The sequence below is a fragment of the Tasmannia lanceolata genome, unplaced genomic scaffold (genome assembly GCF_043159265.1).
Source record: "Tasmannia lanceolata isolate RefF3 unplaced genomic scaffold, GAP_Taslan_0.1 ptg000013l, whole genome shotgun sequence".
Taxonomy (NCBI): domain Eukaryota; kingdom Viridiplantae; phylum Streptophyta; class Magnoliopsida; order Canellales; family Winteraceae; genus Tasmannia; species Tasmannia lanceolata.
This window is the reverse complement of record NW_027518690.1, coordinates 48404642-48422020: the sequence shown is the minus strand read 5'-3', so window position 1 is coordinate 48422020 and position 17379 is coordinate 48404642. Positions and strand designations below refer to the sequence as shown.

At 39.1% G+C, this 17379-nt stretch overlaps 1 protein-coding gene across 2 annotated transcripts; it reads left to right on the top strand.

The window, feature by feature from the left end:
- The first annotated feature begins 4339 nt into the window (after positions 1-4339).
- Positions 4340-16726, top strand: LOC143890400 (glutamate receptor 2.7-like). 2 transcript variants are annotated; one of them, XM_077395055.1, is made up of 5 exons: positions 4340-4728; positions 5475-6742; positions 7895-8204; positions 14731-15135; positions 16006-16173. In XM_077395055.1, exons 1-5 carry the CDS (start codon positions 4437-4439, stop codon positions 16035-16037), a joined length of 2307 nt encoding a protein of 768 aa, XP_077251170.1. In that variant the 5' UTR covers positions 4340-4436; the 3' UTR covers positions 16038-16173. The 2 variants fall into 2 exon arrangements, with proteins under 2 accessions (XP_077251170.1, XP_077251169.1); XM_077395054.1 differs by having other exon boundaries at positions 4343-4728; positions 14731-15131; positions 16006-16726.
- The last annotated feature ends 653 nt before the right edge of the window (positions 16727-17379 follow it).

Here is a 17379-nt window from a genome sequence, read left to right as displayed (position 1 = left end):
AAGGACCTTAAGTTGCCAAAAATGGATGCCTAAATTAATGCAGAGGCATGTAGGAATGCAAGTGGCAACAACAAAGCACTAGACATTCAGTCAAACAACAAAGAGCATGAACATGCACCAATGCATTGATAGAGGATGGCAAATTAATTAAAAGGAAATGCTCACCAGCAAGGATGATTCCATTTCTTCTATAGTGTGTATCCTTGGGTAGAATTACAAACCAAGATAACGTAAAAACTAAGTTAAAACTAGGATAAAGTAAATTAAGAGATCTAGAATGTTCATCTCCTTGTATAGTTTTTTCATGGAAACCGTCCATAATCACCCATTACTTTCGGGAGGAAAACTATCATAATTGTTCTCAACTACCCATTTCGTCATTTAAATTTCAATTAGCTGGAAATAACTATCACCATCCCTATTTTTAAGGAAATGACTGTCGGTGGATTAGTCCCCCGGCCTTCGCCAATTCCGTAGGGTGGTCGGGAAGTTATGGCCTTTCAAGTTTAAGTTTTTTTTTTTTTGTTGTCTTGTGGGGGGGGAGGGGGATCAAACTTCAAGAGACCTGTCCAAGAGCATTGTTTTCTTGTCCATATTTTCTTCAATTTTAATTCGTGGGTTTATCTTTTGCACACAAAGCATTCAGTAGACACCCGTTAAGTTGAGTTTCTGAATTTCAGGTGATTAGATATAGGGTGATTGAATTTCCAACATGAGAGGCTTGTCATTAGTGTTCGAAGTAAGTGATATAGTTCAAATGAATCAATAGAGTATAATGATATGAAATGCATGAAGCCTATGAGATGCATGTCTGTTGGAATTGTCTTGTTTATTTTAATTGAATATGAGAAAGTCATGAAGGCAATATTGTCGGTGTTTAGTTTCGAGTTTTGCATATAGAAATGAAAATGTGAAATATTTTGCATAGCTGCGAAGGAAAATGTATTATTTTTTTTTTTGAGAAGGTAACTATTTCATTTCATCTGTAAAAATTTACAAAATGACACACAAGACAAGCTGTCCCTGTGACTGTACAAAAAAAGGAAGACTATAATCTTATGTAATCCCCGTGATGTCGTTAAAAGATATTTCCGTGTCTGATCGGATTGCACCCGCCTTTGCTAAGACGTCCGCCATTGAATTTGCTGTCCGTCTCCTATGCGTTAATGATGGGCGGATATCTCGAACAAGGTCTCTAATCTCTTCCATGGCCCAGCAAGTCTGCCCCCAGCCCACGCAATAACATTTGTGGAGTCCCCTTCTACCATCAGAGGACCCATATTGTGAGACTTATACCATCTCAGCCCGAAGAGTAATGATTTTGCCTCAGCCTCATTTGCATCACACAACCCAACCGGCCCTGAGAATGAAAATGTATTATTCATTCTGCACGTGTTACTGATGCTTTACTCATTGTGAATTTTGTATTTCCTAAATCATATTGGCATAGCCGCTCCTGCCAAAGGGAAGAATACATTGGTTCCCACTGCGGCTGGGGTGAAAAGTATTTGGCATAGCAGCCACCTCGTGAATGAAGACAAACTCTACTGAAAAGTGAGCCTTTGTGGCTGCTGTCAGATGCAACAGACCATCCGTGAAATGCCTTCTGCAATGGACTGTAGCAAATCCCTATTGAAAAAGGCATGATATCCTCTTATCGTGACACTTGAGTAAACAACGAAAGAGAAAGCAAAATCATCTCTATAGGATGATCCAAACGGTCCGATCTATAGAAGTTTCTATAAGGTACAATCCCCATGCGTTGATACATGCGGTGTATCCCTCCGCTGATGCGATATCCAACTGAGCCAACAGTCCGCCTGGAGCTTCACTAGAGTCAGCATGGGTTCTAGAAACAGTCAAGGCTACCCCATAAAGGCACTTGCATAAACAACAAAAGAGAGAGCATGTATCCTCATAAATCATCTCTATAGGACGATCCTAACCATCCCTATTAGCCCTTATTAGTATAGTACAAGTGTTGCCGTTGCGCCCCTATTAGCCAGGCTGTGAACTTGGGCAGTTAACCCAAAAAAAAGTCTTCAGATGATCTATAGAAGTTTCTATAATGCGCAGTCCCTTTACAGATCAGAGGATTAGGATCATCCTATGGAAATGATTTTTGGGGTAAAACCTATTTACCTTGTGGTGCAACAAATGAATGGTTTGGATCATCCTATGAAGAGGGCTCAACTGTATTTCCAAAACTTCACAGAGGCCATCAAACCTCAAGATAATAATATCCAAAAGGACCACCGTTTGTAACGTGATTCCTAGTGTCATTTTTTGAACCTCCACATCTATTTGTACAAAAATATTTAAAAAGGGGGGGGGGGGGTCCATAAAGGCATATAGGGCATACTTGGGCAAAAGTTGGACTTTTGTACAAGAATTTGAAAAAACAAAACAAAACACAAAATATCTAAAAATAGAGGAATGATAGATGCAAGGGCACCCTACATAAAGAGCTGGAAACGGGGCAACCTTGATTGGATCCACGTCATTTTTGTTAACCTTTTAAAATAGTTGAAAATGTAAATTTGGCTGCACTAAATGACCTAGATACAATCAAGGGCTCTTTTCCGGCTCTTTATGCAAGGGCGCCCTTGTATCTATCATTCCTCCAAAAAAAAATTATAAAAAAAAAAAAAGAGAGAGGAAAGAAAATCTATGTTCCCTGAGAAAGACATACACAGGTCATATGCTTGGGGGGAAATTTGAGTCTTGCTTTTGCAGAGTATCTGACTCTTGTTTTGTCTTTTGAGAGAATTAGATTGAAAAACCCCAATTTTTCGACTTTATAGTGTTGTATACGGGACGTAAGATCTGAACGGGTCCCTATTTTTTGACTTTTTAGTGGCATTCCTAGGCGCGTAGCCAAACAAGGCTCAGTCACCTACGGCCAACATTGTACGCGTAGAAGAAAATGTGTAGGAACCATGACCCAAAATCTCAACAGTTGGATATTCTGAGCTACATATTATAAGAAAATTAGGGACCCCCCCAATGGATAAAATCCCCCCCTAACAGAAATCGTTAATGCAGTTGGTGTTAACGGGTAGCTCCTTCCCCTTTAAAATATCCTAAAGACACCCCCCCCTGGGGATGATATCACTGCCCGAAAAATAGAGGAACGTCATACATTCACCCCTTTTCTTTCAGCACCGTCTAGTGTATTTATTACTACTGTTTTACAGTGCAAGGGGGCTGCCCGGTGAAGGACAAGGGGCGAAAATTTCATTTTCTAATATAAAAATAGAAAAGTTGGACTGTTGCAACAAAAATATCGATCCGCTGTTATCAACAGCCAAGATTAGAATGAAATAGATGACTATGATTGTCTCATTTCAACGGTTTCTGTGAGAATGGTTCACTGCTTGAGGATAAATTCACCCCGTTTAATGTTTCTCTTTGCCTTTAACTGAGCGAATAACGTGGTGGGAGGAGGAGGTGGGGGATTGGGGGATTTTATCCATAAGAAGGGGGGAAATATCATTGCCCTAAAATTGGGACGGGTTTGAGTTGATTCGAATTCATTCTTTCACGAAAGTTCTATGAAACAACCAGTTATCTGAAAGCTTAAGCGGTTGGAGAAGGCGTTATTTATTCTTTTATACTTTAACACTACCTCTCGCATGTGGCCCTTTTTTCTTTGGGTTGGCCTGCACGTGCTAGGCATCATCCTAACCCTCTAATATGTTTGTTTAAAATGACGGCTTGGAAAGCTCAATGTGTAATTGTGTATGGTTTGATCATGGTTTTAAATTTCGGTTTCGGTATGAGTTTAGGCCCTCACCAGAACCGAAATTTAGGTCGAAATCGGTACACAATTAAAAAGTAATACTTTATTTAATACCAAATTTTGGTAATTTCAGTTGAAATTTCAGGAAAATGGCTATATAAAAACACGAAATTTTGACCGAAATCCGGTACTGTTTCAGGTATTGGCAATTTTAAATCCGGATTTCCGTTAAAATTTAAAACCATGGGCCTGATATATGATTATATCAATATTGTAGCTGACGAATGGAGGATCCAGATTATCCCAAATTTCCACGTGTACGGCAATAATATGTGGGGGAGACCATTTGCATTAATTATGAAAAAGACTTGGAAAAGCAAGCTCGCTCGCCCGCCCTTGACCACGACCAGGCCTTGCCAACATACTTTGGAGTTCAGCCCAACCACGAAACTACACCGTTTGTCATGGAACCTCAGATGACTCTGATCTAACGGCTCACATAACTCCAATCAGCCTCTCGTTTGTCCGATTCGACTCAAATTCTCTCTTATTTAACAAGCAACTGAAGTATTGACCAGAAGAAGATTTGTCTATCGAGAAGGTTTGAACACAATGTCCACCCATTACTCTATAAATATAGACGTATCTGGTTTTCTCTCCTCTGTTAGTCTAAGCCTCCTCTGTAATAACTAATATGCATTCTCAGCGCACCAAAACGCACCACTTTGTTCTCTGCTTTCTTCCATCTCGTTCCTCTAAATCTCTACCCATTTTTTTCTTCATCTTCTCATGTCTTCTCTTCTTCTCCCATGGAGGCACCGCAGAGAATATCGGTGCCATAATCGACACCGAGACCCGTATCGGGAAAGAACAAAAGATAGCAATGGAAATTGCAATTCAAGACTTCAACAACACCTCCAACATTTCCAAACTATCACTTCACATACGTGACTCTTCCGGGGATCCCCTTCGAGCAGTCTCTGCTGGTAAGTTATATTTTTTACTTACCTTTTTCTTTTGGCCAAGCTAGTAAGATAAATGTTTACATTGAAAATTTTTATAGGGAAAAAAACGTTTATATAGTTACTGGAACAGAATTTTAGTGTAAATATAAAAATTTGTACCCAATGAATGAATTTCCTTAAACCCCTTTAGTAATAGATGCAACAAAACTGGAATTGAAACCCATTATTTTGTGGAAATGATATATAGATATCAACATAACCATATTTTAATAATTGCACAAACCCAGCTTGTCTTTTGTATTTTAATTGACTTGTGAGAGCTTTTTGGGTACTGTAATAGCCTTTTAAGTTTTAACAGCTCTGTAAGTAATATAAGACAAGAAGGGTTAGTGCAGATATCAAAACATGAATGTGCTGATATCATTTCCCTTATTTTGATAGGAGATTTTAGTATTTTTCAAAAAGTACTGTACCCCTTACTCCATCGGATGATCGAAACTCTTCATTTGTCTGCTCACAAAATAAATAGTGTGTGCCCCCAAAATCATCTCAATAGGATGATGCTAACCCTCAGATCTACAGATCGGAGGGTTAGTAGCATCCTGATAGATCCACTTCTTTCGTATACTAAACTTTCCTAGTCATTATAATTCCCAAGGAGATGTGGGTCTGTAACAAATGAATGAATTTCCTTAAAATAAAGAGGAGGATGTATCTATCAAAAGAAATAAATAAAAGATACCTGAGGCTGTGAAATTTGATTGCAGCTGAAGATCTGATCAGTGAGCTGAAAATAAAAGCAATCGTGGGAATAACAGCGTGGCAAGAAGCAATACTAATCGCCAACGTGGGAAACCGAGAACAAATTCCAGTCATTTCCTTTTCAGCACCTGCTATTTCTCCACCAATGATGTTAGAACGATGGCCCTTCTTAGTTCTAATGTCCAACAATTATTCAGCAGAGATGAGTTGTATTGCATCCCTAGTTCGCTCATATGGGTGGCGAAAAATAATCACAATCTATGAAGAAAATTCCTACAGTGGTGGTGATGATGGAACCATTACACTTCTCTCTGAAACCCTAAAAAATGTTGAGTCCGAAATTGAATATCACTCTACTTTACCCCCTTTATCTTCTCTCTCTGACCCAAAAACCATAATCAGAGAAGAACTTACAAAGCTGAAGAAAAAACAGAGCAGGGTCTTCGTTGTATTGAAGTCATCTTCACCTTTCTCAGAGTTTTTATTCGAAGAGGCTAAACAAATGGGAATGATGGAAAAAGGGTATGTTTGGATTACTACAGAAAGTATTACAAATCTTATTGATTCTTTTAACTCCTCGGTCATCTCTACGATGCAAGGCGTGTTAGGAATCAAAACCCACTTCTCAGAAACTAGCTCTTCATTCAAAGATTTCAGTATTAAATTCCAGAAAAATTTCCGATCAGAATACCCAGGAGAAAAAAATCCGGAGCCAGGAATGTTCGCACTGGTTGCTTATGATGCCATTTGGGCTGTGGCACGTGCGATGGAAAAAAACTCAAAAGGGGGTAAAGGGTTGGTAGAGGGGATTTTGACAAGTGATTGGAAAGGATTAAGTGGTGAAATACGTTTTGTAGATGGGGAATCAGCGAATAATGCTATTTTTCAGATCATTAATGTGGTGGGAAAGAGTTACAAAGAGCTCGGATTTTGGTCACCGGTTTCTGGTTTTGTGAAGAATACAACAGAGAATGAAAGGGGAGAAAAAGAGGAAATATTGGGGCCTGTGTTTTGGCCGGGGGACTCAACATCAGTGCCTTTAGGGTGGGCGATTCCTACAGATGAAAAGCAAATGAGGATTGGGGTTCCAAATAAATCCCAATTTAATCTCTTTGTTAAGGTGGATTCTGATGAGAAGAACGATACGAAATTTTCGGGTTTCAGCATTAAAGTTTTTGAAGAAGCCGTGAAACTGTTGCCTTACAATCTTCCGTATGTGTTCGAGCAATTTGGGGGCTCGTACGACGACCTTGTTAATGAAGTCTATCTCGAGGTGACAACTCCTCCTATCTAGATTCTAAAATCTCGACTCGACTCGACTCCAATGAGTAGAGTAGAGTCGAGTTGAATGTCATGGGTAACTCGATAGCAACTCAAGTACCCTTCGACAGCTTTTTAAATAATAAAAAACAAGATGAATTATTGTAAATATCAAAACATGGTGGGGCTAATATGACTTCCCTGTGTTTTTGGGTAGTTTTTATACGCCTGTGAGCCAGACGTCCGTATGTTTTTGAAAAAGTTAAATGGGTACACCGTAGCTCATCCTAACCCTCCGATCAATAGAGGTCTCCTAAATAGGTAGTCCCTCTACAGATCAAAGGGTTAGGATCATCCTATTGAGATGATCCATGGCATGCGGCCTATTATCATTGTGGCCCTGCTAATGAACGGTTTGGATCTTCCTTTGAACTAAGCCCTACTGTACTTTTAAAAAAATACCGGACTTCACATGCACACAGCGTATAAAATTTCATTTTTTGTTCAAATATTAATAGGGAAATGATATCAACACTCACATGTTTTAATAAGAGGCGCTCAAAGTCTCTTGTCTTTTAATAGTTTAAGGGAAAAGCTCTTTCAAGCCCTTTAAATACTAAAAGACAAGAGACTTGAGCTCCTCTTATTAAAACATGTGAGTGTTGAATATTTCCCAAAACTTAGTGCATGTATGGCAACCTAAAAAGAAAATAATCCTTGGAATGGCACTGAGCAAACCAGGTAACCTATAGCTATTGACATTGAACTCTGAATGAAAAGTTCTGGTTTCCACCAGGTAACCTATAGCTATTGACATTGAACTCTGAATGAAAAGTTCTGGTTTCCACTATCCTTGTAGGACATATTCCACATTTAATGTTTTTGTAGGCCAGTCAACTCAGCGGGTCGTTTCAGCTTCAACTCGGGCAAGTTCTCTAGTACTTCCCCAGATAATTTTCCAATCTCTCAATTTGAAAAGAGTCAATAGCGTAAGAGAGGAAATTTACAATATTTTCGTCATGACTTGGTCATCTATGAGACAGAAATCCGTTCTCAAACTAAATCCTAAAAGCAAAACACTTTAGTTTTGTTCTCTTCTCTTCTCTTCTCTTCTCTTCTCTCTTCTAACCATTCCAAAATCTTGATCGTTGGTGTGAAATGGCAGCATTTTGAAGCGGTGGTTGGAGACGTTACAATCCTGGCCGCCCGTTCAGAGTACGTGGAGTTCACTCAGCCCTACGCAGAATCGGGGCTCGCAATGTTGGTCCCCGTGAAGGAAGCTTCTCAGAAGGCGTGGTTGTTTGTGAAACCTTTCACAAAGGAGATGTGGGCGGTGACTGGGGTCATATTTGTCTACACGGGCCTAGTCGTGTGGTTCTTGGAACACCGAAGAAACCCAGATTTCAGAGGCCCTTGGGGGACCCAACTCAGCACTATGCTCTGGTTCATCTTTTGCACCCTCTTCTTTGCACATAGTAAGTGTTTTCACCACCTAATTTTGATACTAACACCTTCCTTTAATGGCATTGCCCGTCTTGATAATGACATTCCTCTCCTTTACACTCTAATTACTTTACACTCTAATCACTAGGGGTGTAAATGGATATTCGGAAATTCGATTACCGTCCGCATCCGAATCCGTTTAAAGCGAATATTATCCGAATCCGTTTCAAGCGGATATTATCCGAATCAGTTTATGAGATATCCGGCTCTTAGCGGATGCGAATCTGGTAAATGGTATATCCGATCCGTTTAACATCCGAGTCCGAGAAGGAAATCCTTTTTATTTATTGTTAATAATATCATAATATTTATTTTTAGTAATGACACACTATCTTTTGTTTCTATAAGAAAAGTGAATATTCTTTTTAGAAAAAATAAAATAAAAACAAAAATAGCCCAAACCCATTCCATCAAAATAACCCAAACCCATTCCATCATATACAAAAAAAAGAAGGAAAAACCCAAAGACCACTACCAACACTATCATCCATCCCCATCGCCTCCCTCTCTCTCTCTCTCTCTCTCTCTGCCTTTGTTTTAAAAGGAAGAAGAGGATCACATATATTTTATGGTTTGAGAGTTAATTTTGTAAAGAGAATGTAGAGGTCTAGTTTTAAGGTTTGGAAAATTCATTCGAGTAAGTAGGGGAAAAAAGATAAAGTGCTGCAATAAAACGTTCGAATTTACCGGATAAACGGATACGGATAATATCCGAATTCGAACAATATCCGACGGATACGAATTCGGTAATAGATATTAAATATCCGTCGAATCCGAATCCGAATTCGGATAGTGTATACTGTAATCGAATCCGGATATAGCCGTATCCGCTCCGAATTCGATCCGTTTACACCCCTACTAATCACCAAGTGCTTTACAGTCCTCTAATCCGCACTCCCTTGTTTTCTTTATATATTATTGGGGGTGATTTTAACGAGATTAGGTTTGTTAGTGAGAGACTTGGGTGTAGGAGATCGGTTAAGAACATGAGGGTATTTGATGAGTTCATTGCGAAGAATGATTTAATTGATCTCCCATTGTCTGGGTCCCGTTTCACCTGGAGTCGGGGTGAATCCAAGAGTAGGATTGATCGTTTCCTAATTTGTCCTGGGTGGTTAAGTCTGGTTCTGGAGGTTATCCAAGGTCCCTTGTTCATTCTGTATCGGATCATTGCCCGATCATCTTGGATCCGAGGATGGAATCTTGGGGTCCTCCCCCGTTCAAATTTGAGATTGCATGGTTACAGGCTCCAAAAATGGAGGAAAGGTTGGGAAGATGGTGGGCATCTTACCAATCAGAGGGTCCATCAGATGTGAGAATTGGTAAAAAAAACTTAGATTTGTGAAGGAGAAATTAAGGGCATTGGTGAAGGAGCAAAGGCTTAATTATCAAACTCGTAAAGTTTGGTCGGAAAGAAGGATTGGGGAAATTTCGGGTTTGGAGGAAGCAGGGCAAGGGAGTGGTAATTTGAGGGAGGAGCTTGGTAGCATGAGGAAATTTCCTTGAGGCAAAAATCGAGAGTTAGGTGGTTAAAGGAGGGGGACAAAAATTCGGCATATTTTCATGCCATGGAGAGTGTAAGGAGGAAAAACATAATTGAGTCTTTGGTGGATAACGGAGTAGAAGTATCAGGTAAAGATGAGATCACTAAAGTTGTCTTATAGTTTTACAAATCTCTATATTCTTCGGAAGGGGGATCTAGACCAAACCTGAACATTTGGAGTTTAGCAGTCTGAATTTATCTATGTGTATGGAGTTGGAAAAACCTTTTGAGGAGGAGATTGAGAGAGGGTTATTTTCATTAAGTAAAGATAAAGCTCCGGGGCCGGATGGTTTTTGCCTTGCCTTTTTCCAATCATGTGTGGGAATATGTGAAAGAGGACATTCTGGAGTTTTTCAAAGAGTTTTACAATGGTATGGAGTTAGACATGGGTACTGGGGCTACCTTCATTGCTCTCATAGCTAAAGTAGTGGGGGCATAAAAAATTTCTGATTTCCATCCTATTAGTCTTGTGGGATGTTTATATAAAGTTTTGGCTAAGGTTCTAGCTAAGCACCTGAAGAAAGTCCTACCGGTAATCATATCTGACTATCAAAGTGCTTTTGTAGCAAAGAGACAGATATTGGATTGTTCCCTCATTGCCAATGAGGCCATTGATTATTACTGGAGGCTTAAGAAGAGAGGAATATTATGCAAATTGGATATGGAAAAAGCCTACGATAGAGTGGAATGGGACTGCTTAGACTTTCTGTTTGGTAAGATGGGTTTCGGGAATAGATGGCGTCAGTGGATTAAATCGTGTGTGGCCTCTGCATGGTTTTCAATTTTGATAAATTGATCCCCTTTTGGCTTCTTTAAGTCGTCCCGTGGCCTTCGGCAGGGGGACCCTCTATCCCCTTTCTTGTTCGTTATTGTAGCAGAAATCCTGAGTAGGTTGCTAGCCAAAGGTTGTGAGGTGGGACTGTTTAAAGGCTTCAGAATTGGAAGTGAATGCGTGGAGGTCTCACACCTCCAGTTTGCAGATGATACCCTTTTGTTTTGTGAACCAGAGAGACTCCAAGTGTTAAATTTGAAATCTATATTGAGATGTTATGAAATCATATCGGGGCAAAGATCCAACTTTCATAAATCTAGGATGTTTGCTTTGAATATCCCTATGGAGGAGGCCTTGGAGTTGGTTGGGATCCTGGGATGTGAGATGGATCATTTACCTTCTTCGTATTTGGGTCTGCCCTTGGGGGTTGGAAGACCAAACAAGGTATTATGGGAGCCGATAATTGAGAGGATAGGGAGAAGGCTGGACATTTGGAAAAGAAATTTAGTGTCTAGAGGAGGAAGGTTGGTTTTAGTCAAGGCAGTTTTGGCAAATATCCCTGTATATTTTATGTCTTTATTCAAGTGCCCAGTTAGCGTTGCCTTACAAATAGAAATGATTCAACGCAGATTTTTGTGGGGCGGAACAGAGGAGAAAAAAGCCATTTCTCTGGTGGGTTGGAAGGATGTTTGTGTGCCCATTAAGGAAGGCGGATTGGGTATCAGGAGGTTTACGGAGTTCAACCACGCTTTGCTAGGGAATTGGTTATGTAGGTTTGGTGAGGAGCAGTCTCATTTGTGGGCCTGGGTTATTTGTAGTAAGTATGGGTGTCAGTCTGGAGGTTGAGAATCACTTGAAAACTTTAAGAAAAAGGGTTTGATGGTGTGGAGAGATATTTTAAAAATGTGTTTCTCATTTAACATGAATATTAGATTTAAAGTTTATGGAGGTGACAGAATAAATTTTTGGGAAGATGTGTGGTGTGCAGAGAGGCCGCTTAGGTTGTTGTTCCCGGAGATTTATAGGGTGGACCTAAATAAAGAAGCTTTTGTGAGTGAATGCTTGGATCGTAGTGGCGGTGATTTGGTGTGGTGTCCGGCTTATAGAAGAAATTTTTTTGCTTGGGAGCAAGAGTCTGTGTCTGATCTTAAGAGGCTCCTTGATAGCTGCTACATTAAAAGAGTAGGGAAGGATAGGAGATTATGGACTGTGGATTCTTCTGGGATTTTCTTTGTCAAATCATTCTATAAAAGCTTGATGCCCTGTTTTGCTCCCTCTTTTTCAGCAAAGGTATGGAAATTTCATTGTCCACCTCGGGTTAGCATCTTTGGTTGGGCTGTGTGCGCGAAATGATACAAACCATTAACTTTCAGAGAAATCGTGGCATGTGGCTTGTTGATGATTGCCCTCTCTGTCTTGAGGATGGGGAATTTGTGGATCATCTTTTCATGCACTGTTCGTTTACCTGGACTATATGGGGTCGTATTTTCTTGAGATTTGGGATTACTTGGGTATTCCCAAGATCTATTCAGATGTTACTGGATCTTTGGAGCTTTGTGCCTTGGAAAAGAAAGGGTAAAATCTTATGGGAAGTTTGTTTACTTGCTACTTGGTGGGTAGTATGGAAGGAGAGAAATGCTAGGGTGTTTGACGAGGTATCCAAATCTCCTCATTATCTGTTTATGCGCATTATTGCGGTGGCTATAGCATGGACGAGATGTCATTCATAGTTTCGGTTTGTATCGGCTTATGATCTCTGGGAAGGTTGGTGAGAAGTGTGTTTTAGTAGTGAGAGGGCTACTATGGCGAGAACTTAATTGTTGAAGGGGATTCTCTAAATGTGATCCGATGGTTGAAGGGTGGGGTAGTTCCTCCTGAGAGATTCTTGGCTCTTTTTTATGAAATGGAGGAAATAATCGCGGAATCAAATATTGAATTGTACCATGTTTGGAGGTCCGCAAATGAGAAGGCTGATTTGTTGGGTAGGAGAGGCGTGGGGAGCGATTTTTTGAGATGGTTTGATCATCTTCCTCCTTGAGGTGTCCTCTGCGCTGTGCTCTTTTTTCTGTTTCTTTTTTCTTTCTGTATTCTTGGGTTTTCCCTTCTCGGGGCCCCCCTTTTATTCAATATTATTTGCCATTTCAAGAAAAAAATGAATATTTTTCTTAGAATGTCTACTTCAGCCTTATTCTTGCAATCAAAATGTACTATCTTTATATTAGATAACATTCCTCAATCATTCCCAATAAGTAAATGTCATCCACATACATAATTCCTACATCATTACAAATGACTAGAATGCCATCCAGATGCAACACAAAAAATGTCATAGGACTCTGATGCTGGTGCATCTCGTCTGAGCATGCAGATCAACGGCTCACGTTGTTCCCATGGAATAAAGAGTTTTGGTTTCATTAGAAGTTCTTTTATATTAGAATTTTATTTTTATTAGGATTGTTAGTTGGACGAAATTCTCAAGAGTTGTTCGTTCAAAAGTTTTAGAAATTAAAATTTCAGCTATTTTAGGATTCTAGAGATAATTTAGGAAAGTTGAGAGATTTTAGAAAGTTGGTTCTATTTTTCTAACTTTATTAGAAGTAGGATACGGCCACAAAAAACACTCTATAAATATGGGTTCTCATTGTAAACGTAGGAGGCTGATTTTATGAATAAAATTTGAGTTTTTTTAGGAATTATATTCCTTGTTTATCTTCATCTTCTTCCTTGGATCAAAGAGGTAAAACACAATGTGTTTGTAGTTTTCTTCTTCATATCGCCATCAATTTCATGTGTTTGTTTGGATTCCATCAACACCCTTCATCGAACCAGCCCTTCCTGGTTCCCCGCCTCTATCCACCATTGAAGTAGCTTCTCTGCTTCAAGTTTCCATCGACCAAGTCAATTTCAGCCAAGAGCCCAAGGTATTTTTGTCATTTTCTATCATCCCATAGCAGCCCACATATTCCTATTATTTAGGTGACCAACAACAAGTGTTTTCTCAGCCATTTACCATAGATAAAGCAGCCACTTACCTGCTTGTTTTCTCCTCACCAAAGCCATCTAGTCAGTCCCATAAATCTTCTACAATAAAGCCCCTTCACATAGAACCCATTAATCCTTTAACCACCTAACCAATATACACCTGTCCGATTAATCATCCCCATCTCCTTTCTTGAAACTTCATCAGCCTTCATTCGCCGATCCAAACATTAGCCCCTTCATATCTCCCATAAGATAAACCTAGAGTCACATTAGCAGCCTCCATATTACCCTGTCCATGCTTATTCCTGGTAGCCCAACAGCACATGATTTACACCACCCTTAATTTGTCTCAACCTTGTTTCAGCCCTCTAAACAACCATCTAGTTTAACCCACCATCCGCCATCTTATACCCTTTAACTTTTCGCTACCGTATCCGCGCCTTGACATTAAAGCTTCCGCAACCCGCTCCTGCGTCAGACTCCCATTAAGCTTTTGCCTCATCCATATTTTGTGAGAAACCATGAATTTTTTCGGAGAATATTAGCCTACCGAATGGTGAGAGGGTGGGGAGCGATAGACATAAGAGGGACTAAGTGAGGAGAGGATAAGAAAATCCTGAAAAAGAAGGAAAAAAGAAACACTGCCCAAAATATGATTGATTTTTTCCTTGTATTTTAACCACTTCTCACCCTCTACCCATTCGTGCCCTCTGAAGTATTTCCTTCTCCCACCTGCCCTACGCTTCTTTCACGACTTGAGAAACGAATTTATCATGAAATAAAAATCATACTTTCCAAACATAGCCAAAATGTAATGATAATCTCTGTTTAGTTGCATTAAATATACGAAAAATCAAAGTAAAAGGACATTTTTTCCCCTGCTCCTAGTATAGTTTGGTTGCTATTTATTATTCACTATCAAGCTATAAATTTTCCAAATGCAAGACCTTTTATACTGTTTACTTTCCTCTCAAATCAAGAGGAAAAGCATGGTAAAGAAATGGGAATCTGTTTTTCTTTCCATCTATTTCTATATTACGAACATCCAAACAGACACCAAGGAAACACAAACAAAATCAGGTGGAAATATCATTTCCCATCCGTAAATTAGGTTCCTTCAATAAATAAATACCTCTTATGAGTACTATATCACCATTTCTGCTCTTTTTTTCATTCATCACATGTTAATTTCTTTCCTCAGGGGAGAGACTCCGTAGCAACTTCACTCGAGTGGTGATCGTGATGTGGTTGTTCGTGGTTTTGGTCCTGACCTCTAGCTACACGGCCAGCCTCACCTCCATGCTAACAGTCCAACGGCTCGAACCGAAAGTGAATGACATCGAATTTCTAAGAAGAAACCACTTGCCAGTTGGGTGCGATAATGATTCATTCGTGGAGAAATACCTCACGGAAGTGCTGCATTTTGATCAATCAAGCATAGTAAGGCTCAATTACCTGGAAGAAGACTATTCGGATGCCTTCAACAGTGGGAGGATCGTAGCGGCCTTCCTCGAGATCCCATATCTTCGTATCTTCCTCTCCAAATACTGCAAGGGATACACGACATTGGAACCAAGCTACAGTCTAGGAGGCTTTGGCTTTGTAAGTAATAATCAAAACTCTAAACCTCATACCGATTTTGTTGAGAAACAGTAACACCTAATGTTGAAAGGAAATAATATTTCCATCCTCTTTTGTTTTTCTTTTCCTTGCAAGTACTAAAGTCAATTTCGAAAGAAAAAGGTAAACAAAAGGAGGTTGGAAGAAGTTTCATTCTGTTATGCCTTGTTCAATCCTCCTAACACAATAAACAAAGAAAAAGGTAAACAAGTTTTATTGTGTTAGGAGGTTGGAACAAAAACTACAGACTCTATTCAGTAGATTTTGTATTCATTCATGAAGTGGCTGCTCTCACATGCAACAGGCCATCCGTGAAATGCCTTCTGCGATGGACGCTAGCAAATCCCTTATAAATAACATAAAAGACTACAATGACACTTCACTTTACACGACACATTAATTTTCCAAATTTTAGCCTAGATTCTCATATGGGCCAAAACCATAAGCAAGCTATTTTCCTTTTTACTAGATTGAGTACAGCACAAGACACGCTTCTTTTTTAAAGAATGAAAAACAGTTTAGCTTTGGTCGGTATAAGTCACTGTTCTGTACAGGGATAGAAATCTGTGAACAATTAGCCCTTTGGAAAATACTATAGAGGGAAAAATGATACAATTGTTTTAGCATTGTACCTTTAAGGTTGCTTAGTGGGCTCACATTCCTAGCAGATCTTGTGCCAACTTCTACTATATACCATGGTCTGGTCTATATGATATGCAGTGAAGCCATCCTCTTTAAGAGATTATATTAGCATTCCTCGTGCAATTTTTTTTATAACCAGGAATTTATCTAGGAACACTTATTAATAATTGCAGTCCTCATTCATCTAATTGATTAACTCTTCAACTGCTCGCAGGTCTTTCCAAAGGGTTCTCCTTTAACCAGTGACATGTCTAAAGCCATTCTCACACTATCAGAGAACGGAAGGCTGAGGGAATTGGAAGATCAAATGATGTCGGGTTACACCAAATGTTCAGGTTCTGGAACCAACTTAAGTGACAAGAATGAGAGCCTAACCCTTGAAAGCTTTTGGTTGCTTTTTGTCCTCACAGGAGGCATTTCTACGCTTGCCGTCCTAATCTTCCTTGCTAACTTACTGCGGAAACTCCGGCAAGGAAGAGTGGGAGAAGAAGAATATATAAGCCCCGGCACGAAGAGGTTGTGGAGAAGAGCTGTGACATTAGTAAAATACTGGAATAAAGGGCAGCTTTCTGACTCAGCTTCGCGTTCATCTTCCTCCACGGACACTAAAAGATGGAGTTCCACAAGAATGAGGCAAGTAAGCCTGAAAAACACTCCACAGCACCCTGAAGATTCGCCCTGTTAGAATATCTGAGATCTCACTGTTAGATTGATTTGGTACTACAGGAGGTTGCTAACACAAAGGCCTCAAATATGTTAAAAAAAAATTTTAATTTCATGTAAAAAATGTTATTTCATTCTTTGTTTAAAAATGTAATTTCATCCAAAAATGCAATTTCATTCTTTGTTTTATTAATGAATGAATGTAAAAAAAAAAAATGTAATTTCATTCTTTGTTTTATTAATGAATGAATGTAAAACAATGTAATTGTATCTGTTGATTTATTAATTCTTTTGTTTTGGGTGGCTAATTAAGCTGATTTATTAATTCTTGGCCATGAGATAAATCAAATACGTATTTTACAAACTTTGCTTCTCTTGGACAGACTTCTGAGAAATTGATAGCAGTCTATCAACATATGACACAAGTTTGTAGATATCTCAGAAATTTGCACTAATTCTATTTGTTTTTCCACCCTAGAGAATTCTTTCAACCCACATCAGGCATATAGAGGAGATAAAGTTTACATTACTTTGAACGCCTTATCCTTTTACTAGTGAAAAAACCTATCTAGTATTGTTTTTTTTCCTAGTTTGTAGAAGCTTTTCATGGTCCCCTCAAAGGCCCAAATTTTTTAATTTTTTAATTTTTTTTTTTTTTTGGATTTTGAGAACCGATTATGAGTCCAAAACAGATTATTGGACTCAATATTAAACTTAAATTTTAGTCCAATAATTGAACTGTTTTGAAATATTTATTCGATTCGAAATTAAACGTAAATTTGAGTCCGCAATTTCGAGTCCAATAATCAATTTCTTACTCGCTATCAGTTCTCAAAATCCAAAACAAACAGGGCATAAGTCTCTCCACTTCCCATCCCTCGCATTGACCCCACAGATATTCAATTGAATATTTTTTCATAGCGGC